Here is a 25877-nt window from a genome sequence, read left to right as displayed (position 1 = left end):
TGTATCTCCTCTTTGATGCTACATCCCATGATATATTAAAACCAAATTGCCATAACAGCAACAGATGTGGTAATAAGTTTTAAATTTCCACGTTGGAAATAATGGGTAGGACTTTAATAGTACAGAAACTTCTTATTGAATCAGCAATTAGGATCATGGAACATAGATTTGCAAAAGGTGTCAATCTGCATGGTCATTATTTAAATGAATGCCTTTCTGGCTGCCATATCCACACCATTAGGTGGGATTTTTTTTTTTTCTTTCATAAAAAAAGCTTTAATCAGTGCCTTGTGAAATGTGCTAATTAGCTACTGGAGACAAGCAGCCCCAGTCAAAGTTCAGGGCCAGAACTCCCTTTGCAGGGACCATGGGGCTTCCCGTATCACATGTGAGTGGGCTTGCAGTGGGCTCCAGGACGGGAATGCATGGGTGCATTCCATTCACACAGCAGCTACTCTGCTTTCAGACTCACTTTAAATACGCTTTGCATGAAATGATTTTATTTTATTTATTTATTTTTTGGATAAAATGATTTTAAAAGAATTTTTAAAATTATGCATATGCAATATCTAAGCAATTAATAGGAAAAAATACAGGCAACACAAAGAATTTGGAGGCACAAAATACATTTTTGTTTCTATCATACTAATTGCCGGTTCTTCTTGTTTTGGATTCTTTTTTGTTGGCAAAATGGAATGTCTCTCCTCTTGGTTCTAACAGGTTAAGCACATCTGAGTGTGGTTATGTACTTTTGAAAAGGAGAGACTTCAAAGAATCAAACATACCGAAACGTACGTATCAGAGCTAGAGTAACTAATTATTCAAAGCAATTTTCTTGGAAGGCTGTTCTATCTGTTCTCTTCTGTGATGCTACTTTGCTTCACAGTCTCTGGCACTGGTTTACTTCATTCACTTATTTAGCAGATATTTATTGAGTGCTTACCATGCTGGGTACCCTTGTAGAAGTTACAGATGCAAGATAAACGAAACAGGATCCTTGACTTTAAGGGCAGAGAAAAGCCCACACCAAGGGTCAGAGATAGCTTCACAGCAAGGAGGTGATAACTGAACAAACTCTTAGCAGGAAGGAAGCTCCACACTGAAACAGTGGATAAGGCGCAGTGAACACTAAGCGAAAGTCCCTGCAGGCTGGAGTACTGAGGCCTGTTTGCCTCTTTCCAGTAGGCTGTGTTTGTTAAGTGGGGCGTGATGGGAAATCCAACAATGAGGTGGCCAGATGCAGGCAGGGAGGGTGTTGGTGGGCAAGAGGGGCCTTCAGAGCCAGGGTAAGATGTGGTCAATGACGCCTAGCTCTTTCTTTATAATTACAATTTTTAGTTGACCCTACAGCATATTACCAATTTTGAGCATTGTTCTTTACCAGACTTAAATCTGTAAATTTTCTTTGACATTTTCCAAAAATCACACCTACTTAAAAAAAAAAAGATGTAATATTGTTGTATTAAGGCCATTCAAAAGAACAATCACCAGTCATGTAAACAATTCTCAAAGAGGAGTCCCTGGTGTATTTTTAGCCATGAGAATAACTCACTGAGCTCACCCATGGAGTCTATTTTGGAGGTAACAAAAATTATTTGCAATTTGTAAGTTGGTTGCATTTTCTAAAGAATCAGATTTATTGCCTTATAAACACAGTTGCGTGGGCTGATGGGTGCTTTAGAGGCACATTGTAGTTGGTCTCTGCTACTGGCTTTGATTGGTTTTCTTGACAGCCTATATTTACTGTCATTGTGCTTAATTCCCTGTTTACTAACTTGTAGGTAAATCTCTCCTAAGTGTTTGTCTACCTTCCTATCTTCAGGGAACTTTCTCCTCCCAGCCAGAACAAAACATAAAACTCTATCCAGTGGATCAGTTAAAAACAAAGCAAAAAGCACAGAGCCCTCTCCTGGAATGGCCATCTCTCATTCTATCTTTTGGCCATTCTTCTCCCCCCTGGTAGAAATATTTCAGCAGTTCAAATGGTAAGTGACAAGGCTACCATTTCTAGAATTTTCTTGTTCCGACCCTGTGGGCATTCTCACTCTAACCATGATCTGACAAGTTGAGCACAGTCAATAAAATAATATAAAATAAACAGCACACTTGCTGTCTTACAGTTTCCCAATGCACACTTGCCTTTTCTCCAGAAAGTGGGAAATTATTTTCCCCGAATGGTTCTGCTCATGACTCTTTCTGCCTGAAGGAAGACCTAATTCCAGCATGTTCTTCCAAATTTAGCCTACAATTTCCTATCTCAAGCCTCACTCATCACCTGCAGGCATGTAGAACAAACTGCTATTCCTGAAACAAGCCCTGCGCTGTGACATGCACTGTTTCCTCCTCTTGAAAAGTCCTCTCTGCTTCTCCCTTTCTGCAGTCACATTCTGCGTGCCCAAAATTGATGCAATAATACTGAAGACAATTTGCAAGGGAGACTGCCATATCAGGACTCCAAATTCTCACTTGACATCTCCCCTTATGAATAATATATTAAAATATAAGTCAGAGTATGAGACAATTTATGAGCAAATATGGTTTGTAGTGTCATGTAGTAGGGTACATATGCTGTCTCGGGAGCCAGATTATCTGAATATGAATCCTAATTCTGCCTTTTGTTCTTCCTATAACATAAGACAAGTTATATTTCTGTATCTTTTTTTTCTTATAAGTGACATTGGGATAATAAAGTACTTACCCAATCTTCTCATAAGACTCATATATAAAACTGCGATAATAATAGAACTTTAAAGGCCATTGGGAGGATTAAATGAAATTAATACATTAACCATTAGTACATTGTCCTAATTATTAGAAAAATGGGATGTTAACCATTTAATATCAGTCATCTTAGAAAATTTCAAATTATAGTTCCAATTTGCCTAAAATAAAAATATTATCCCAAAAAGTTAAAGAACAAAACCAAAAATTCCTGCTCTTCCAAATATTCAGAATGCCTAACCTAAGAGTGTCTCAATGGTTCCCTTTACTCTCCTACTGCATGTCCCTCTGGTGGGCACCTGGAAGTTCCTGTAACTCTCTGCTGTATGTACTGAGGATCAAACTCTTGTGCCGGAGACTTGAGATATGTAAAGAGCCTCTTCAGGTCAGAGTTGTAATCAGCTAGATCAAAGGCTTGGTCAGTGCAATTGCTCTTTCAGTCTGTTATAGTTTGAACATTTGCTCATTCATTTACTCACTCAACATTTGCCCTGGTCTGTGGTATGTACACATCTACACAACTGACTCTTCCCGCAATTCACCTATCCATGAGAATATTTTGGAAATTAATGAGACCATGTACCTGGAATCCCTTAGTGATTTAAAAAAGAAATGCTAAAAAAAAAAAAAAAAAAAAAATCAAGTCTTAATAAACAGAACCTCCATCCAGAATACAAATTGTTAGAGCTTGGTTAGTTGGGTGTCCACCCAATCTTCTGTAACAAAACATTTTTTTACAAACTAATTTTCCACCTTTGGTGTGCTAAAAGTGTCAGTGGAATCAATACCAAATTTAAATCTCCCAGAATCGGAAGTTCTGACCTTTTCAGTGCCCTCCCTTTCTCCTTCCTTTAATGGCTCCACTGCAGCACTCCTGGCAACATTAAGAACCACCTGATTATCTTTATTGCTATAAACTCTAAAACAAACTACCTCAGCCATATCTGTTAAAATCTATCACCCCTCAGTAACTCAGTATCATATTTTATTCTGCTTCTCAAAACCTAGTAGCTAGCATTTTATTCTTTGAAATATATTCACAACTGCTTTTAAAATGTGGTTATTTGAAAATAAATGCTACCACTTTCTGTAACAGTGTCATGTTCAAAGTGATCTTGTTCCAGGTCAATGACTACTTCCATTCATTACCTCATATTCCTACTGCAATAAAGTTAAATACAAGTCATAGTTTGAGTTCTTCTACTAAAATACCAAACCTCAGCATCAGAAAAATAATCACTGCTTTTCCTGGCTGTTTAAAATGAGAAAAGTTGACATAGGCATCTCCAGTTATAATGTTATAAAGATCTAAAGAATAATTCTTTCCTCTGATGTAGTATTCAGAATTTGCATAATATTTAATTTTTTGGAGAAGCTTTATAATAGAAACACAACATAACTGGAAGAGAAAACACAAGGTCTCTTTCTGACCTGATTTGACCTTGGCCATGGTATTAACCTTCTAGGTCTCAGCTCTCCTTTGGAAAATAGGAGTAAGAATACACATTCCACATGTGGGGATGGGAACAGATGTGACATAGAGGGAAGTGCTTAGATGAATTGATGCCATATGGCGACGCCTTAATTTTAGGTGTCAACTGGACTGAGTTGAGGGATACCTAGATGGCTGGCAAAGCATTATTTCCAGGTGTGGCTGCAAGGGTGTTTTGGAGGAGATTGGCATGTGAGTCAGCGGATAGAGTGGGGAGGATCGGCCCTCAGTGTGGGTGGGCACCATCCCATCGGCTGGGGGCCCAGAGAGTACAAAAAGGCAGAGGAAAAGTGAATTTCACTCTCTCTTCTGAAGCTGGGGCACCCTTCTTCTCCTGCCCTTGGAATTCAAAACTCCAAGTAGTCTGGCCTTGGATTTGGGATGTGTACCCGTGGCCCCCTCAGGTTCTCAGGCCTTTGGCCTTGGACTGATAGCTTCCCCGGTTCTCCAGCTTACAGACAGCCTTCTGAGGGGCTTTTCAGCCTCTGTCACCACAGGAGCTAATTCATCATACACTCTCTCTCATACATCTCCCTCTCCCTCTCCAAATATATATGTACGTGCATGTGTGCATATTTATATACGTATATATCCTATTGGTCCTATGTCTCTGAAGAACCCTGACGAAATGTTTATTTCTGGAACCTCTAACTAATTTGAAAACCTATTCAACATCCACAAAAGAAATCATATTTAGGAACTAAAACATCTCATGATTGATTTGGAATTATTTTCTTTTGCCTTGACAACAAAAATAAGACATCTCTCAGTTAATAGAAAAAGGCAAAGAAAAATAATTTGGAATCAATAGTAAAATGGTAAAATATAAAAGCTGAGATCTGAAATACATCATCTTCAGGTGATGTATTCTTAAAATGAAAATAATCACTTACTTTTCATCATGTCTAATAAATTTGGATTTTTTTAACCTGACTTTAGGGTTGACTATATATAATATATGCATTTTCAAATCTCTTATATTGGATCTTCAATGCATTAGCATTTATTTTTAAATGTGAAATTGTTTTAAATATGAAATTATTAATTAAATATCAGATCCTCCAAAGAAGATGAACAAAATATTAGTAAAACATTTTATAGGCTGAAATAAACATGGTTTTACTTATTTTGAATTTTAGATTTAGAGATGACCTAGTTTGATTCTTTTATCAAATGCATACCTCACCTCTTCAGTATTCTGTTGGGGTCTACTCTGGTGAGTTAACAGTAGCGCTAAGCACAGAGCAATTGCTAGAGGTAACAAAGACACATCTGTAACATCAGTGGCAGGAAGTCCTGAGAGCACGCAGTTTGAGTTGTTAGAGACCTGGGCTGTCCTCCTGGTGATTTTGTGGATAGAATTTAGTTTCTCTGTTTGCATGTGGGTTTAAACCCCACTTAATGTCCCACAAGAAATCACTCGCTTGTTCTCTGAATAAATTGAAAACACTAAAAATAACCGAGTCAATGAAATGAGAACAATACAGCAACTGAAAGTTCAAATAAATTGCATGTTCTTGTTGCTATCTGGATGTTTGCAGAAAGAGTCCCAGAACTCAAACTCAGACTTAATTTCCTGAGGGGTTTCCTTTTTCTTTCAACATTTAGAATGAATATGTCTTTTCTGGGTAATTTTGATTATTATAGGAACAGCTTGTACTCTTTCACAGGTTATTGCAGACATTTGCAAACTTTTCTTATTAATCCTTATACTCAACTCGTATTGGAGGGGGCTGGGGTAAGGAGCGTGGCTGAATCATTTTCAAATTAGCCTCCTGATGACTTCTGCCTTTTGATTTTGTTTCCCCAGATGGCAGGACTCATTTGGTGCCCGACATTGTTCCCCTTCATTTAAGGGTGTGCCCAAATTTGATTGTCCCCCAAGGATGCCTGGGTGTATTTGAGAGAAACAGATGCCACTAGAGTCTTCAGTCTCTCATCAGAACCCACTGAGCACTGAGGCAGCAGGGAGTTCTTCCGAGGATAAATGTATTCCCTTCTCAATAGGACTGAGTACTTAATCATGTCAGAACAGCAAGAAGGAGCACGACTAATGTTTTTTTGAGTCAATATTAAGTGCCAGGTCTTGGGCTCAGTGCCTTACGTGCATGACATCGTAAGAGCTAATAAGTGTCCGTAGTGTTCATAATGACACTTGAGAGGTGGTTCCGTATTTCAGAGGGAATAAATGGGCTTCCAAAAGGCTGAGAAATTTGCTGCAGTTTTCAGAGCTTGGTGCGTTGGACTTGAGAGGCCAGATGGTGGGTCGTGCCACAGCCTCAGGAGGCGAAGGGGTCTGCCAGGGGACCCACCAGGGGATGCATGTGAGCACTTCACTCAGGATGGAGTCAGGAGCTGGTCTGGCCAACCACAGTGCATCCTGCCTCCCCCAACACCGGAGCCTGCAATGAAAGTAGAGGTGGGAGATAGCAGTCCAGATCCACCTGTTCTCATTAGACAGAGGAGCGAGAGTGGACAACAGTGCCTGGGAAACCGCTGCGACATCCCAGAGCCCGTCTGCAGTAATCACATCTCAAGTCCATGCTCGGAGAAATTAAGTAGGATCCAGTCAGCAGCACAGGACTTGCCCACAGCAAGCTCCATGAACAAGCATTGAACGAAGGAGGAAAGAGGATGTTTCTGTCTTCTTAATGTTGCAAACCAGCATTTCCTTGAAACATTTCTGATGAGTATGGTGAGTAGCCCAGTCCTGTAAGTTTGGTAAGTTTTTAGTAATTTGGGGGGAAAATATGAAGCACCTGACAGCATCTGATGTGCAATTAATGAGCGCGAAGTAATTAGATGGCTCTTGAGTGCATTACGTTGCCATTTTGCACTCGGAGAAGCTAACACAACAAGTTGACAGAGAAGCGTGGAGTGTCGGCCTCAGACAGGATCTCCTACTCCCAGGCCATGAGCCCTGTCGCTGACTTCATACGGTCTTGTTTTTAAAAAAAATCTCCCAATTCTGCTCAGTGAACAGCAGGGTAGCTCACAGGGTCCACCCGGAATAGCAGAGTAACTCTCGCTGCTTGTTGAACCGGGAAGGATGATAGGTTGGTAGCTGCGGGATTCTTTGTTTTTACAAGAAGGAAAGACAGTATTTCCCCAACACAACTCATTCAGTAATACTGTATACCACGCGATATACACACAGTTGGATAGTTTTCAAGCGAGAAGAGAGCACAGTGACCATTTAGCATGTCCTTACTATGGATGAGAAGACTGAATCTCTGCCAAGGTACAGGGCAGGCACGCAATCCCTTGCTAGTTAGTGGCAGAGTCAAGACTCGAATCTGCTGCCTCCAGCCCATTTACTGGCCAGATTCTATTTTTCTCTCCCTTTAGCTTTTTATGTAAATTTTTATTGTGAGTGCAGGCAATGTCTATGTGGAGTTCCGAGAGGAATAATAAAATGCTCTTCAACTTAAGAAATTGAACATTACGGATGTCTGTGAAGCCCCTTCCTCCCTCCGTCTCATCCCTGCAGGCGACCGGTCTCCTGAAATTCACGTTAATCATTCTCTTGTTTTTCTCCATAGCAAGCTACCTCTCTTGATTTTCAATGTTTCTTTTATTATGAGCCAAATGCACAGATGTTCCCCAAAGCACAGTGGATATTTTATAGCTCTAATATAAGATCAGAATTCCAATGCCATAAAAATAGCCAGTTAGCCTTCCACATCAACCTTCCATTTGCACCCACTAGTCACCGACAGCTCTCTGTGGCTCTGAGATGACACTGCTGCTTTTGACCATTAAGAACTCGTTTTTTGGCATTTCCACATCCTTTGATAATGTAAATTTATAAGAATAGTTCACTCCTTTGGGGATTCCTTGTTTTTCTAACCTCACTGCACTATTTTGGAGTCTGCACATTTTAATTGTATTATTGTTTTAAAACCAGAAAACAATAACAGCAAAACCAGATCTCCTCCCTTCCCAAGCATTCATTCACACCGCTCAGGGACAAACACAAACATTTGTACTCAAGCATTGTCAGTTTTAATTTCTATTCCCCGATGAGGACAAAAATCTGATTGGTACCATGGCAACAGGTTGCCTCGAGCATCGAATAGGTATTACTTGCACGCAATCTTGCTCACAAATTCTCTTTATAAGTGTAAGGAGAGGTGTGATCTTCTCCTAGAACTCACTAAATTAAAAAAGGTTGAAGAAAATCTAATTAGTGTTTCCAGAAGTGCCTTTCCAGGGTCTGATAATATCAGATTTCTGTTTCATATTTTCCCCCTGTGTCCACAAGGTGCAGGCGCAGCGTGTGGATGTTTGGGCGAGTGGCAGGTAAGGGGAGCACGGGGACAGTGCTGGGTGCGAAGGCAAGACCAACTCACGGCATCTGGGGGTTTTCCTCTCCGACTTTTCATATTGCAGGCTATTTAGTTTTTTTCTCCTTCCTCCCTCTCTTTCTCCTTCCCTTCCTTTTTGTTTCTCCCCTCCTCCCTTCTTACCTTCCTTCCTCTTTCTTCTGTCCTTCCTCAATGGAAAACTCAGTGATGCACCCTCACTCGTTTCCTGACTTTGATGCCGTAGCCTTGGCTGTGAGGTTGAGACCTTGGCTTAAATGGTCTGTTTCTTTGTCATCCATACTGATGCATCAGAGCTAAATGTTCTCCAGGTGACGAGGAGGAAGAGGATGCTTCTTGAACACCTGCCATATACCGGGGAGCGGCACGTGGAACTGCCCCACACTGTCTCCCGGATGCCTGCCTGTGAGCTACAGTGTACGCTTCAGCTCCTACGAAGAGGAAACAGATGCAGAGGGGCAGGAGAATACACCCCAGGTCAAAGTTACTAGGTGGTACAGCCAAGATTCCCAAGGAGGTCTTTCTGACTCTGAGCTTTCCATTATAAAGATTGAAACTTGCAGAGGCAGCCTGTGTACTTCTTTCATTCTCCAGGTTTGGTGGAGGCGGGGCAAGTGCCAATGTCATCAGGCATTACGACTTGCAAATACTGCATCACAGCCTGAGATGCAGCCTGTGCCTATTATCCCAGGTACATGTGCCCTGTGTGCGTGAGTGGCGGTGGGGTGGGGCAGGGGGAGGAGAGAGAGATAAAGAGATGAGAAAATGGAAAGATATACAATCATTTTTGAAGGCTCACCTATTGAATTAATGCTATGCACTCAGCCCAGACTGCTTCTAACACCACGAAGATATGCCTACCAGGTTTAGGAATCCTATATTCTCCTAGAATTGCAGGAAGCCTCTCAACACATGTGATGTAAACACCAACGAACTTGTGAGGAAAAGATTAGTTTCCACGTCCAATAGAGTGGAGGTGATGTGCTAAGAAACTTAAGTATACACTCTCAAGAACATTAAGGAAAATTTTTTTTTGTACTAAAAATTTAGGTCAATGGACAGAACAAGGCCTAATGGCCATTTGCCGAAGATTCCTGAGGTCCCAAAATTCTGTGGGGCAATCTGGGTTGAGGGGATGCGGCCCTAACAGATGCAGTCGGCGGGGCGGCCGCGAGCGTGCGTGGCCAGCCCTCTCCAGGGAGGCGAGCGCCTTCAGCTTCAAGGTTAGGTGGAAGGGGTTCAAAATGGTCTGCATCCCTTTAAAAGGGAGATGGAATGTGAAGAGGAAACTCAGTCTGACCAAATTTAGAAGCAGGCTGAGGGTGTGGCTCTCCACCAGGTGGCTCAGGAAAGAAGGGAGATGGCACAGGGGACTGAGCACTCTCCACGCGTCACAGGTTTTAGGCTCTTTACATCATTTATTTTGTTTTGCTCTAACACAGCCCTGCAATTTAAATCACTAAAATTGTTTTCCAGTGAGGAAAGCTAAGGCTCGGTGCCGATAAGTCACACACTCAAGGCCACGTGGTGGGTGAAAACATAAAAATTGCTCACGATACAATTTCTCCACACGGAGGTCCTCGCCCCAGCGAGGAGCCAGAGCCCTGGGTGCTGGTCACACTCCCCGTTACCGTGGCGTCATCTCTGGTAGCCCACGTGGCACTGGGGCGGGCAGGGACTGGGTCAGAGAGACACTGGCTTTCGCTGTTGCCCAAGCCCACCCTTTCACGGCCTGTCACCACACCCGTACTTCTGTTCACATCTGTGTCCTAAAACCCGTGCTCTTGACCACATCGCTAATTTAATTCTTTTCTTTGTAGTCTAGAAATTCTACCCTTGCTCCCACGATTTCTTCTCTAAGTTGTATTCTTTATTTCTCTCCCAAACTTTGCAGGGATGTGTTCTGTTGTGTGCCTTCATGGTGTGTGGATTGTCAAATCTAGCAGGCTCTTTTCTGGTCTCACTGTGACTGGTCTCTCACTGGCATTTCTTCTGAAACGCCCCTGTCTTGGGGACCACATCACTGTGCCCTCCTGACACATCCCCGTCTCTCTTATTGCCTTCTCCTTCTCTGGGTTTTCTTCTACTCCAGACCCTTACGTTGTGGTACCTGCCCCCCCCTGCCCCCCCCCCCCAGTCCGTCGTTGGCCTTCTTCTCCTCCGGAAAGCTCTCCCTAGGTGGGCTCTTCTGTTTTTACTACTTCAACTACCAACTTAGCTCCAGCAAGAGTGTGTGGGAAGCCTTTCCCATTCTGTCCAAGTGGAATCAGCCACTTCCCTCTTCCAGTGTCCACTGTCCCCCGGGTCTGCCCACGACAACCTTTGCACTTGCTTGTTCACATGCCGCTCCCCATTACGGGGCTGTAAGCCCTTCGGAGGTACACGGTCTCAGTCATGTTCATTTTGCTAGTATCCACGCCAGTGCTTGCCATGGATAGGTACTTAATAAATGTTTATTGAATAAATGGATGCAATAATTGATGAAGATTTCCTTTGAGTCCTAATTAAGACACTGCAGACTGTCTTTGGGGCTGTGTTGTAGGGCCCAAAGAACAAAGAATGGCTTTCAGAATCCGTGAGCTTCAGGATCCAGGTCACATTAGCCCCTCCTGTCCTGGCGCTGGAGGTACTGCTGTGCCTGCACCTGGGAAGACCTTCCACTACTCTCACTCTCGGAGTTGCTCTTAGATCTCCCTCCTGTGCATTTCTACGTTTGAAATCATTTTGCTCATTCTTCAAGGTCCAGTACTCCCTCTGCCATCAAACTCTTTGGCCTTTTGGAACTCAAAATAAAAACCTCCTTCCATGTTCCCAATATACTTAAAAAATAAAATTTATTTCAAATAGTTTTTGTAACAGCTTTTCTAGGTTGATTTTTAAAACGAATATGTGAAATAGTGTTTTGCACTTATTTATTCAATCATTTATTCCAAAGGTCTTTGTTAATATTTGTTTCTTATTTATAACATGGAGGATATTTTAGATTTTTTTTAACTTGAATTTTGACTCAGTGTTTTAGCTAAAAAGAAATCTGGAAGTGTCTGCCTTCTTTGAAGGCTACATGCTGGAAACTCCCACTCTTCAACCATACAGTGGAAAACTTCATACCACATAGAATTGTCCAAACATTTGAATTGATGATATTGTGGAGGTTCAAAAAGTTTTGGAGTTTTGGAGTCTCTTTGGTCTCATGGACTCTCAGACTTTTTCTACAGCTGAGTTATAAGCTGTAGAAATTGAAGATCACAATGAAAGTGCTGACAAAACCTCAGCCGGGCGGAGCTCAGCGGGCCTGTCCTTCTGCAATCAGCAGCTCATTGTGAGCTGTGAAGAGTGAATCTCCATGTGATTTTGTACTAACAAACATTCACATACCAATTGAGGCAGCGCTCCCTCCCAGCCCGCTGGCATCTGGCTCTGACAGTGTGCAGGGCTTGTCGCTCTCTCTCTCTCTATTCCACATGTGCACCCACCAAGGTATGGGCATGACACTGAACAACGACAATGAAAAAAGCCCTTTCTTAAATCATTCAATAGAAAATGATCCTGGTTCTTTCCTCCTGCTGAGTCACCAAGAAAATATTACCTTAAATATCTAAGAAATGCTTTAAACTCAGCCTAACTCCAATCTGCTGAATAAATGCAAAATACATTTCTATATGAGAATGTACACTATATGATGTGAAAACTATTTAAGAGATTGTGGGAGCTTCCCTCACCCACCCACGCACTCATCCAATCAGAATTGATCATATAACTGTTTGAGGCTTCTTAAGGGGAAAAAGCTATTTGGGAAAATACCCTAGTAAGGCCACTTTTGAATTTTTATTCAATTAACCTCATGTGTCTTCCCTTTTGCCCTGCTCAGCAAGTGTTTTGATTGCCATTCACAGTGGTTATTTTCAGTGTTCAGAAATAATAAGCACAGTCTATTGATAGTCAAAGCAAACATTGGCTCTAAGTTTGGCCACTGGCTAAAGGTCGAGCAAATGGAAAAAAAAAATGGGTTTTGTTTCCTTTAAGGTATGAAGTGCTAAACCTCCATTTAAATTTGGGGAGGTGAGAGGTTGGCAAACAAAGAAGCGTGAGAAAGGCAAGGAGCAGCAAGTGTCTGAGGTGCTGTTTATTGTGAACAGACCTTTTTGGTACTTCGCTCCGTTCCAAACTGGGCTGAACCAACCACTCTGGATCTTTCTCCAGGCCTCTTCTCTCCATTGTCATTGCACATGCAATTAATCACACTGTCTGTCAACCACGTATGTGACCCTGTTCATCACCCTGCACCTGACACACACGTGTGCTCACTTCCACCTCGGAGGGAAGCAGAGGGAGGAGAGAGAAGGCATAACTGAGTGGAAAAATACAAAGATTTGTGCTTGATTATTGGAGATAATTAAGTAGAACCTAAAAATAGTCAGGCTCCTTATTTCATATTATGTTCAAAATGATTCAAATTCAAAGCTATTCACAGCTGTGCTGGGGGCTGGTATATATACCGAGTTGATTTCAAGCACTTAATGGTAAGCAGATGAAGCATCTTTCTCTTCTTCTAAGTATAACTTGGGGTGGTGCCATGAATCAGAGACTATTGGATGTGAAGTAAAGAGGTCAATAACAGCATCACCCCCATGACACTCCTTATTTATTCTGCCAATACTTTTAAATAAAGTGGAGCTATATGGCCAGCATGTCAGGTGAGTTTTGCGATTTTTTTCCTTACAAAGTTATTGGTGATGAGTCTTTAAAACTGAACTCCATATAAGTATTGGTTAAGCAGACTAATGGTTTACTATTTTATTGATCTATTTACTGATCCCCAAGTATCCCCAAGTACTGAACAACGCAAAAACACAGACTCAAAAGTAAGAAATATAAGAAAATAGGCTGTGGTGCATTTAAAAGTGTATAAGCAAGGATTTGCCCTGCTACTACCGGAGAGCTCTTTCAAGTATTAGGAATGCATCTAACTATGTGCTGTAAATCTGCAGTCCCCTAGCCCCAGGCCGTGGACCAGTACCAGTCCGTGGTCTGTTAGGGACCAGGCCACGCAGCAGGAGGTGGGCAGCAGCGAGTGAAGCTCCACCTGTGTTTACAGCCGCTACCACTGCTTGCATCACCGCCTGAGCACTGCTCCTGCCGGATCGGTGGTGGTGTTAGATTCTGCATTACGGTGAGTTGTATGATTATGTCGTTATATATTACAATGTAATATTAATATAAATAAAATGCACAATAAATGTACTGCGCTTGAATCATCCTGAAACCATCAACCCTCTGCCCCACCCCTGGTCTGTGGAAAACTGTCTTCCATGAAACTGTTCACTGGTGCCAACAAGGTTGGGGACCGCCGCTGTAAATAACAGCAACGATTCCTCTGCTCTGAGGAGGCTGGTACCACCAGCATGCCCACTCCGGTTTTATTCGTGTTGCTGTCTTTTCCTTGCAGAACATCCATCCCTCTTTCTGTCACTTCATCACGACAAGGTGGTTAGGCAGCGTTCATGGCCCAACTTAAAGGCCACTCTTTACACAAAACTTTCCTGATTCCAATTCCCTGATGTTCTCTTTTGAACACCGTGGCATGGCACTTCTGTTGCCCTGTATCCTTTTCCATAAGACATTACTCTCAGTCACCTTTTCCGTAAGACATTACTCTCAGTCACCAACGGACCTCAGAACGACCACCACCAGGACACAGCACGTTGCCTTATAATAATCTTTTGGTCTTTCTTTTCCTCTAAATTGAATTCCTTGAGAACAGAAGCCCTCCCATTTGTGTTCCCATCGGTGTTGCCTAACTCAGGGCTTTGTCACATACCGAGCATCCATTGTTTCTTCTGTTGGACAAATGCCCAGGCCTGGCCACTGCGTGCTGGGTGTGGTGGTCCCGCTTGCGGGGGGAATGTGCCGTGGGTGCTGGCATCGTCACTGCCGCCACCTTGTTTGAGCAACGTCTGCTGGATTTGCCAGCACTGGCAATTTTGCCCCTTAGGGCTTGACACTAAGTGTTACTGGACAAATTTAATATATTTAGAAAGCAAAAAAAAAAAAAAAAAAATCACTTCTGCCTGAGGGTAGAGGTTGCTGTGTAAAATTTTTATAAGTTCTGGCTTTTCACAGTTTCTCTTTGGGCAGACTTTTGTCAAGTGTTTTGAGGAACTTATGTCTGCTTCCCTTACAATTTTGGTTCAAATTGAATCTCTAAGGGAGCTGCTCTGAAAATTTTGTTTCGTCAATATTGAAGTACTTCTACTTAATAGAATAGATTTAACAAAGTTTATAAAGGCGGATGCAATAAAGTAAGAAGGGAAGAAATTAGGACACTTTTTAGAATTATGTTCTTTATATTCAGGTGGGGCATTATTAAGAGCTCTTCCTTAACTCTCAAGAGATCTGCCCCATTCTCAGTCTTTGTCACATTAATTGCCCTCACTGACTTCCATGAATTTGGATCAGAAATTGGAGAAGTTGCAGAATTATTCTTAGGAAATGTACCTTAAAATGACCAATTTGATGTTATAATCAAAAACCTTCAAACCATGCTTGTCCTTGAATCCAGCAATTTCACTTTTAGGTATTTACCTTTGAGAAATAATTAAGGCAAAGATTTAGCTCATAATGAGTTTATCATAGCATCTTATATTATAGCAAATACAGATGGTAACTTATGATTTCAGAAATAGGAAATTACTTGAAAATAAAAGGACAATACATATGTTGCTATATTATGTAGTTCTTAAAAATGATGTCAAATTATATATTTTTTCATGGGCATATGTTTATGATATATTATTAAGAAAAGGAGGTAAAATAGTATACACATACTGATTCTATTTTAATGTAATATACATTAAAGCATGGAAGAAGTCTATAAAGACAAGCAACAAAATATAATTCCTAACTATTTCTTAGTGGCAGAATTTTGATTTCTGAGTGGCAGGAAGGTGATTTGTATTTTCTCCTTTGTGCATATTTGTGTTTTCTATTTTGTCTTCAATAGCAAGTGTAATAGGAAATAAAAAGTTGAAATTTTAGTAATTCCAAATATGTAGAAGTTTTGCAAGTCTAATATTTGGAGGATGAGAACTTACGTCTTTTCTTTTTTTTTATTATTTTTTTATTTTAGTGTATTATGGGGGTACAAGTGTTAAGGTTACTTATATTGCCCATGCCCCCCTCCCACCTCAAGTAAGAGCTTCAAGCGTGTCCATCCTCCAAACGTTGCACATCGTACTCGTTAGAACTTATGTCTTTTCATCATTATAAAATAACACTGTGATTTGCCACACAAAAACTTGTCAGCAGTCTATACTGTCTAGTCAAATTGAGACACCAATAAAAATAAAATAGCTTCTGAGCATGGTAAATGTATGTCAGTATCCTCTAATCAAATACTTTGGGGTCCTTCTGTGTTATAAGCTCTTTTCTACACTCCTTGATTTCATGTAGCTTGTCCTCTAGCAGAGGTGTCAGAGAAAAAAATAATAATACATATGAATCAACAGGAGTTAAAGTGGCCAAGGAGAAAATGCCAAGTAAGGAGGTAGGCAGAGTCCACAGGTGTGGGAAGAGGTGTGTGTTTCAGAAGTGATGCTTGATCTCAGTCCTGAATGAAGGGAGATGAGCTACATAAAGGTCCGGGGGACAGCAGGACAAGGGACCAGCAAACGCAAAGTCCCTGACGGAGGCAGACACGGGGTGTCTAGGACACAGGGCGCTGGCGCCGCCCAACCTGGGCAGGCCGCGGGGAGAGTGCAGGGATGCGCGGGCGCCAGACAGGGGGCCTTGGGACTCGTCCGCCCTCAAATTTGTGCTTCATTTAATTACAATGAGGCGTCCTCGCAGAGGTTTAAAGAGAGAAGCAGGGTGACAGGAAGGCGACTGCAGCTGCTGTGTGGCCGGTGGGCTGTGTGGAGGCGGGACGGAGAGCCGCCAGCTCCCGGGAGAAGGCCAGCCGCTGTGGTGCGGACCCCGCGTTACCAGCGGAGGCGGGGAGGGTGGTCAGATTCGGGACATTTTTTGAAGGAGGTGCATACAGGACTTGCTGATGGATTGGAGCGCGGGATGAGGAAAAAGAAGAATCAAGGACACCTTTTATAATAGCTCGATCATTATCAGGAGATGCAAATTAAAATCATATCGAGACACTACCGAAGGCTAAAATTAAGAGGATTCATGATGCCAAATTTTGGAGGGGATTTGGAGCAATCTCAATACTCACACACTGTGGGTGGGAATGTAAATTGGAGCCACCGCTTTGGAAAACACTGTGGGCATCACCTACTAAAGTTCAATGTGCCCATCTGTGCATTGTGATTCAGCAATTTCACTCCAAGGGATTAACCCACCAGGAATAAGTGTACATGTGTACAAAAGACAGAGGAAGAAACATCCACAATAACATTAATCATAATATCCCCAAACTGAAAACAATTCAAGTGTCCATCAATAACCATACAATGGATAAATGAAGTGAGGTTTATTCTTACAATGCATTATTGTAAAGCAATGAAAATGAATGCATTACAGCTGTGTGGATCCATATCTGATAAGCATAACGGAGAACAAAATAATCCAGAAACATACATACACACAAGCGCAAAACAATGTATGATCTCTTTTGTAGAAAGCCAGGCAAAACCTGCAAAACTAACTTTTTTCACAATAGTGATCACACTTGGGAAGAACGTAGAACACAATGGTAAGACGGGTAAGAGCAGAGCTTCTGTGATGCTGCCGTGGTGGTATTTTCTTATGACTGGGTACATGCATGTGTGCTAGATTTTAAAACTAACATTTAAAAATTATAAAACAGAAACAGATATAGAGGATGGGAAGTGAGGAAGAGGAGACATAAAATAAGACAAATCTTTTGAGGAGTTTGTCTGCAAAGAGCAGGAAGTGACATGGTGGTAGGTGATGTGGGTCTATTATTTTTCCTTACTACAGCATGCTTGCTCATGTGATGACTGTGACGACACAGTAGCAAGGAAAAATTGATAAAGTGGAACAGGGAGAGAGAGGACAATTTCATGAACGAGGTGCTGGAGCAGGTGAGAAGGGGAGTCCTCCAGTGCAAATGAGAAGAGACGGATCTCAGGCAGGAGCACGTGCGGGGTGGGGCAGGACGCACAGGTGCAGGAGCGGGGATGCTGGCGGCGACAGTGGTGGGGAAATAAGGAAGCTCTTGTTTTATTGCTTCCATTTTCTCACTGGAATAAGGAGTGAGGCCAATAGTTAAAAATAGTGGAGCAGACCTTTGGCAGGACGAGGACACAGGAGAAAGGAGGAAACAGTCCTCTTGGATCAGGCAAGTGAATCTCAAGGGGGCAAAGGGAGGCATGTTGGAGGGTGACAGTGACTGCTTCAGGTCTGTGGTCATACTTGCAAGGAAAGCCATGCGGTTGCCAGATTCGGCTGCTTGGACTAACACAACCTCCACGATCTAGAGCTCGTGCATTTGTTTGGAAGCGTAGTCTTTCAGGCTGTCACCTCCAGATGTTACTTGGAAATAGCTTTAACAAGCTTACTTATCAAGCTTCTTAGCTGGAAGCAAGTGAAAGTAGCAAAAGAGAATGGGGAGCACCCAACTGTTCCCACCACCCTGCGAGGTGGGGCTGGCCGGGGCTCTGCAGACCACATTTCCTAGACCCCTGAGGGCTGGCTGCCCCATAGGTGCTGCCAGTAGGTGGCACTGGCAGGAGCTTGGAATGTGGGAAGAGAGAAGAGACTTTTTTCTGGCTTCTGGCTCAGACCAGCGTCCTACCATTACAGAACCTGCAAAGTTCCTGCCTCCAGCCAAGGCTGCTTTTGACACTCCTGGCACGAGCTGGCCATGGCCTGGGGGAGGCAGCGGTAGCTGGGCCCTGTGCCCTTGGCAGCCGGAATATTCCAGGAATGCCTTGATCCCTTGCAGCCTGGCTCGCTTCATAATAGTCCCAGCAGGCGCGAGGCTGGGCCCCTAAAGACCCGCTTCCTTCGTTCCTCTGGCCCCAATGTAGAAGCTTCTTCCTTTAGTTCTGAATCTATTTCATGGGCATCTGCTTTTCATCCTCTCAGTCTCCCAGCACCTATTCCGTCCTTTCTTTGATATAAATCCCTTCTTTTTGAAACACCTAACATGTTCCACTTTCCTGGTCTATGTGACACATCACCACTAAAGCAAAACCCAGCAGCTGATGCTCTGGGATACAGCAGCGGGACCCCCGGTGGCCTGTGCAGGCAGCTCCTGTGCGCGTCCTGTGAGGGGGCACCGTGGCCGGCAGCACATGGCGCTGCAGCAGAGCAGGGGCAGGGCGGCCCTCGAGGTCCGTGACATTCTAGGGCAGCCAGAGCCTCCTCCCAGGGGTCCTGATGGCTATGTCGCTACATCGACATGATTAGAAACACACCACCCTGCCCTGGTTCTATTCAATTTTCCCAAAGCTGTCGATGTAGATTTCACAGAAACAACTCTCCTTCCAGATGCATATTTCATCAGTTTATATGCTAATTAAAGTAACTAAATTAAATAACTTGCTAATTAAACTAAGTAATGCAAAACTAAGTTTACAATAAAAAGGACATTAAAATCGTTTCAGAAACTCAAGTTGACTCTGTTGAGTGTTCAGCTCAACTGGAGGTTCTCTTGCTGGTGGACTAAAAGTAACCTACTTGGCATGAATATTCAATATACTAAGGGCATTGGGAAGAACATTCTAGAGAGGGAAGAGGGTGCTGGTTAACCAGAGCTGGGGAGAAGAGCTCTTGTTGTACTATGCTAACGAGCAGCCTTCCTGGGAGGGGTGGGCCCTGTGGGGGGCGGGGTGAGCACAGGAGGCTGTGGGTAGAGACCGGATGTCACGCAGGGTGATGAGCCACCTGCCCGACCAGAACCGTCTGCTTCAGTGCATCAGAATGGTTCCGGCAGAGGCTGCGTGGCCCCTGCCTGGGGGAAGGTGGGCCAGGTAGACATGCTTTGAGGGCTCCTCTCATTTTGTATTATTTCATCTAGAAAATGGAACTGCTTGATCTGGCATTCACCCAGATAAATGAGCTGTTTTTAAATATGTTTTGTCATGTTGTTTATGATGTTGCATTATAAACTTTTAGTAAAATGTGAACTTTTTTAGGACAAATTTTGCTCAGAGCCTCACACACCATCATGCACACAATAGACATTCAATAAATGTGTTAATTAATGAACTAAAATAGCAACTGCACAGCAGACAGATCTCAAGGGACTTGGAGCGCAGTCCCACTCACAGACTGGCGCTCTCGCCTGCGCCTTCCTCCTCAGCAGAATCCAGAGGTGGAGCTGGGCACGTTCGGGAGACGGTGGCAAGTGGCAAAGGAGGGACTTAGGCATGGGGTGGCTGGGTTCTCCTCTCACCCTGCCCAAATCAAGGTGGCTGGGGCCTATGTCTACCTGTTTGACGACGAAACCCAATGATGATGTTCCAAGCATGCTCACCAGGACATGACAAATGAGGTGTTTTTCACAGCTCAGGGGGCTCGTAGTTGCCCCGGTCGGCAGGGGACAGTGCTTGCGGGACGTGTGAGGGCGGCCCCTTCCCTCCCGGCTTCCCCCAGAGCCTCACTGGGTGCAAGCAAGACTGGAGAATAATTAGAAACTTCCTCCAGCCTGCATTTCCTCTCTGCCTTTCACAATGCATTCAGGATGAACTGCTGGCAAAAGGGGCAGCACATGCTGGGTTGGGGAATATGAAGAAATGAGAAGTAGGTGTAGGTGTTTCTTTCCTGCGTGACGGAGCTTTCCTGGCACGCGGCCTGCGGGAAGGCACTTGTTGGTAACGCACTCTGCACACTCCAGCTAAATACGTTTAGAGTATAAAAAGAGATTTTCCAGTAGCAACAGGTAAAGGTAGAAATGGGAAACAAAGAACTAAAGCCTTCTGGGAAACATGGAAACATCTGGGTGGGCACCCACTCGATCGATCCGGGGAAGGCCTGGTTTTTGTTTGTTTGCTTTACCTACATGGTTCCTCTACAAGGAAGCATAATTTCTGCACCAGGGCTCCCCTGTGCAGCCAGGTGACTGGGCTGCGGTTCACACGCACTCACTGCGAACGTCCCTGCCGCCCTGTGTGTGTTCCCAGCGCCACCTGTGACCTCAGGAAGCACGAGCGATGCTGTGTTGCCAGGAAGGCCGGTCTGTGCACAGTGGTGCACCAGTCAGTGTCATCTCTGCCAACTGTGGGAGGCCGGGTCCATGCAAACAAAATAGCGTATTCAGAGAATCACAGTTACAAAACCCAACGCGACTGCAGAGACCCTCCAGCCCAGTCTGCTCATTTTACAGGTTCCCAGGTCACTCAAAAGGCCAGCTGCATAACTCCAACCATTAACCTTCTCCCTTTGCTTGTGCCGCTTAGATAGGATCAAAGCTCTGAACCTGAGTGGCTTGTCCTAAGCCCTGTTTTTCGCAGTCACAAGACTTTTTAACTTGTCTGCCCTCTACCATTTCAGACTTCAAATGTTCCACCTGAATGGCCTCCCCTCCTGACCTGCCTGGTTTCGTTTTCACCAGGGCCTTTCTCAGTCACAGAGGCTCCAGCCTGAGGTTTCTCTCTCCTAGTCCACGCCCTGTGTGCACACAACCCACCATTCTCTCCTCACAGTGTTTCTGCACTTCCTGTCTAGCACAGAGCTCTTAATTAAGGTTTTATGACGTCAAAGTTGGACTATTCTTCCTGTTTTCACATGCCACCAAATTCTCACATGCTATTTCCCTGCTCTAAAAACCAGGTCCCATCTGAGATCTACCCAGTCGGAATCTGCATTTTGGTAAGATTTGGTAAGATGTCATGCACGTGATAGTCTGAGAAGCCCTATGCTACGCGCTACGGGTCTTTCTGAACACTTTGTATGCATTATATCATTTAAGCACTGCAATCCTGTGACGCAGATGCTATCATTATCCTCCAGTGCATGCGGGCAAATTGAGGCTGAGCCACAGTAGGAAAGTTGCCTGAAGTCGTGGGCTAACGTTCAGGACACTACAAGGAAATGCTGATGCGAGAATAAAAACATGAATGGCAGTCAGGAAGGTCACTGAGGAAGTTAAGCTGAATTCCAGAGGAAGAGTGAGAATGAGAGTGAGAACCAGGCTAAAGGAAAGGGGATGGCAATATGCTGGAGCGGTTAACAGCACGTGCAAATGCCCTGAGGTGCAGAAGAAATGGTAATATTTCCAGAAGAGCGTGGAGGGCAGTGTGGATGTAGAGTGGGACTAATGAGGAGAACACAGGGATATAAAGGCCCTTGTATCTTGCTCAGGAATCTTGCTTTAAGTTTCAGTGAATGCTAAGGGGAACACTGAGGGCTTTAAGTATGTTTGGGGGGTAAATAGAGTCCAAATGGCCTCTCAGACCACTACAAGGAGAATGGCGTGAAAAGAGCAGGACAAGATGAAGCAGCAGGATGGCCGCAGGGGCCTGGGTGGGAGTGGGGACAGTTTGATCGGGGAGTGCAGTAGAAATGAGGTGGAATGGTTTGCGTTTGCTTGGAAATAGAACTGATAAACCTCGGGCCACACGGCGAGCATCTTCACTGGCAAGAGCAGCGTCCACTATGTGGAGACTAATAGGTGTGCCGTGGCCCATCTCTGCTTGTCGAGCAGTCTTCGTCCCTCCTTCCTGCCTTCCTTCCATCCCTCCCTCCTTCCGTCCTTCCTTCCATCACGCCTTCCATCCCTCCCTCCTTCCTGCCTTCCTTCCTCTTTCTCCACCCCTCCCCCTTGCTCTCTCCCTCTTTCCTGGCGGGAAATGGGATTGGAAAACGCGTGAGCTGGAGACTCCCTGGCCGCGCAGGCACACCCCACCCGTGTGGCTGCGGCCATGCGTGCGGTCAGACCACCACGTGCCTCGTGCACTCCGGAGGCAGCGGGCCGGGGAATCCCAGGTCGAGTGAAGAGCAGCTAGTGCCCTACGATATGTCCACGGCGACAACACGGAGAGAAACTGGATGACTAGTTTCGAGCCACAGCTCTGCCCTGACTCCTGGTCTTAGAACAGAGGCCAAACTGTCCTTCCTGGGCCAGTACAAACTGAGGAACAATTATGCTCCAATAGTTCTCCCCTAAGCTTGTCACCTCCAGCACAAGGTGGCATGTCTGACTTAATGGCTCAATAAGGAAGGAAAGCTGAGAAGGGATTTTCACAGCTAACAGCGTTTTAGAGCTAGCCAACTTCCATAAAGAGGATATGGTTTTTAGCATCGGCTTTAAAATGTCATATTTCTTGTTTGATTTTCTTATTGTTTTAAAAATAGTGTCCTTCAGAGAGGGGTAGATGGTTGAAATTGGGTTAAAAAAACAATTTTATTTCTATCCTAAAAAATAGTAATTTTAGAAATTGTCACATACAGAATGACTTGCAGACTTAGGACCATTCTCTACCTGCTGAATAAGAACATTTTAATTTTAATTCAGAGCTGTTTGCAAATACTTCACAGGTTTCATGCCTACTGACTATTTGCATTTATAGCAGAAAGTTGTGTTTTTACATTTAAATCCTAAGGATTTTTTACCACTAAAGATGTATGAAAATATATGTCAGACTAGGTTCTTTCATCACATTTATTTTTCTTTTCCTAGAGGGGAAAAGCTCTGTTCTTATAACTTACTTCAATTTAATTTATAAGCCAGTTCGTTTGTAAGTGGGATTATCTAGCAGCAGAGGGGTATTTAGAAGCTCTTACACTGAAGATAGGTTTCTCTTCAAAAAAAAAAAAAAATCAGATTGTGTTGCCTCAACCAGTCTCATTTGCTGGAAGGTTTGTTGGTGTCGTTTGCTCTCAGGTGTTTTCACTGTTTGGTCTTGTAACACAACCTTCTACCCACCTCCCTTCTTAAAAAAGAGTAGCATCAATAAGATCAACCTAGTAGGCTTATTCCCTATCTTACACTCAATGCCTTGCATCCATCCTAGTGATCTTTGGATCCACTTGTCTTGTGACCACCTTGGAGTGACATAGACCATAGTCTCCCTGCAGGGTTCTGGAATTGATAGCAAGATTTGCCTTGGCCAGGGACCGGGCTGGCATGCACAGCCTGTAGCACGCCTGATGTAAACATGTCAAGCTTAGTCCATAAGCTGGGGACATCTGGTGTCAGGGAAGAGCCACAACTTGAAAAACACAAAAATTTTGGTTCCTATGTTTAGGATGAACACTCTGATGAAGACCAAGGGTTGCCCTTTCCTCATTGTTTTTCTGCACAATTTTACATAAAGCTCTCAAGCTGGAAAGGTGATCTCATTTTCTCAGACCCTCTTTTACTTTTTCTCCTGTATCTCCATCATTTTTAGAAGAAAAACTTCTCTATAATTTTCTAAATCTTTTAGAAAACTACTAGAGAAACTAGTTTTCTCTACTAGAGACGAGTAGAAAACTATTCTTTAGAAAACTAGTAGAAAAGTATTGTGGCCCAGTAACCTTGGGCCACAGGAAGGCGACTTGCAAATCTCCACCTCTGCTCCCGATCGTGTGACTGTTCCAAGGAATTGTCACGTTGCCCTGGAGATGAGCACACCAGATTCTTTGACAGAGATTTAGTTTGATGCTACCTTTTAATTTCATTTGTATCTTTGTTTACAGACCATTTCCTAAAGCGTAAAGCTGGCACTGAATGCCTATTGGGCATTCATTGATTCAAGGATAGAATGGAGCTGTCAAGGAGTTTGGACATCATCCAATTTAATTTGAAATCTTTACATTTGAGAAAACTGGGCCCAGAGACGTTAAGTGGCTTGTACAGGATTTTACGGTGAGGTAGTGAGAATACCAGAGCCAGAGCCTCCACATACCCGGTCTATAACCGCTAATCCCAACTAACCACAGTCACCCACAACTAACTCACACAGCCTCCCTCCTTCTCTGTGCTTTTCTCTTCCCTTTCTTTGCAAAGATACCACTTTCCCTTTCTTCCAGTTTTTTCTCTAGCATTTGAGAAGCACATACCAGGGATCTCTTTTGCCCTCTTCTCAAACTTCTTAGACCAAGGCTATTCTACTATGAAGCCAGGGTTGGGCCAGCAACTTAAGAACAAATGGGCTACTGGCTACGAGGACACCTCTCTTTCCTTCCCTATATAGGTAACATGCACCCTGACCCTCTCCCCCAAATTAAAGCACTCAGCCTAAGCTAAAGTGCTCCTTGCTATAAAAAGTTGTAAGGACACTGAGGAGATTCCACAGACCAAACCTGTCTCAAGTCGGAGCATGACCCAGAACATGGCAGTGGCATGTTTGTACACAGAGGGACTCACAGAGATTTGAACAAAACCAGCACATACAAGATGGTAACCAGGTAACATAAGGAAATGCTTTGTGTAGAACATGGCCTATATCCATCACCCACCCTGTTTAGTCACCTCTCTACTGGCCAGTCTGTCTCATTTTCTTGCCACCTTGTTCTAGAAAGGGTTTGAGCAGCAGGCTCTAGGGAAACATCTGGGCAGCTCTGTTATAAATGGAATTGTCTTACTGATGAGATCATCCAATAATACAAAATACAAAAATATTAATCTGATAATAATATTCACTTTATAAAACTTTGAAGTATGTATGTATTATTAAATATTGATAACATTTTCCTCATATGACCTTCTTTCTTTGAATATTGAGGTAATCCCTACAGTCTCCTCTTAATCTCTCTCTTTCTCTCTATCTCCATTTCTTAATGTTGAAAGGAAACAGTAGGGATTACATATATATATATATATATATATATATATATATATATATAATGTATATATATACTAGGGTACCTATATTAGAGAGATAGCTACTATTTTTTTTGTAACCATTGGGAATTCCTTTATCATAAAAACCAGAAAGCCTCAGATAACTGACACTATTCACATATTGACCAAGCATAAAATCATAAAGATTTTTTTCCTACTAAAACAAGTAATGGTGAAGAAAATATGCATCATTCACAAATCACATGTAAAACAGCAGACATATAACAGGCCTCTGTCGATAAAGTGCATTAGAGCAGTTCCTTGGACTGTGACAAAAATAGCCAGTCAATCTTTCCCCAAATTCAGAAACCCAATTGCAAGCCCTTACCTTGGAGGGCCTGCAAGTGATGAGTCTGTACGATGATGCAGAGCTGCAGGACCAGCTGCGGAGCACTTTCCAGAAAGGTGGCTAGCAAGTGCAGCATACTCACATCGGCATACTCATACACCATCTTCCAGTAAAACCTCCATCTGTCGTTCTCCCCACTCTGTCGGCTTCGAATGCCTAAGTATATTGTGTGGAAATACCTAGGAAGAAAACATGGAGAAGAAGAAAGAGATGAGCGACAGTTTATAATTCAAGCTCCAGGGTTGT

At 43.4% G+C, this 25877-nt stretch overlaps 1 protein-coding gene across 3 annotated transcripts in view; it reads right to left on the bottom strand.

Annotated features, from left to right (window-relative positions):
• The window catches only part of XKR4 (XK related 4), a 401928-nt gene that overhangs the window by 133305 nt on the left and 242746 nt on the right, over window positions 1-25877 (bottom strand). For all 3 annotated transcript variants that reach the window (XR_012920230.1, XR_012920231.1, XM_076005302.1), the window contains exon 2: window positions 25611-25810. Coding sequence is in view for 1 of the 3 variants with exons in the window: in XM_076005302.1 (XP_075861417.1) it covers window positions 25611-25810 (200 nt within the window). In the remaining 2 variants the exon portion in view is untranslated. The remainder of the gene's footprint in view (window positions 1-25610; window positions 25811-25877) is intronic.

The sequence above is a fragment of the Microcebus murinus genome, chromosome 7, assembly GCF_040939455.1.
Source record: "Microcebus murinus isolate Inina chromosome 7, M.murinus_Inina_mat1.0, whole genome shotgun sequence".
NCBI classification, from domain to species: domain Eukaryota; kingdom Metazoa; phylum Chordata; class Mammalia; order Primates; family Cheirogaleidae; genus Microcebus; species Microcebus murinus.
This window is presented reverse-complemented; position numbering and strand designations above follow the sequence as displayed.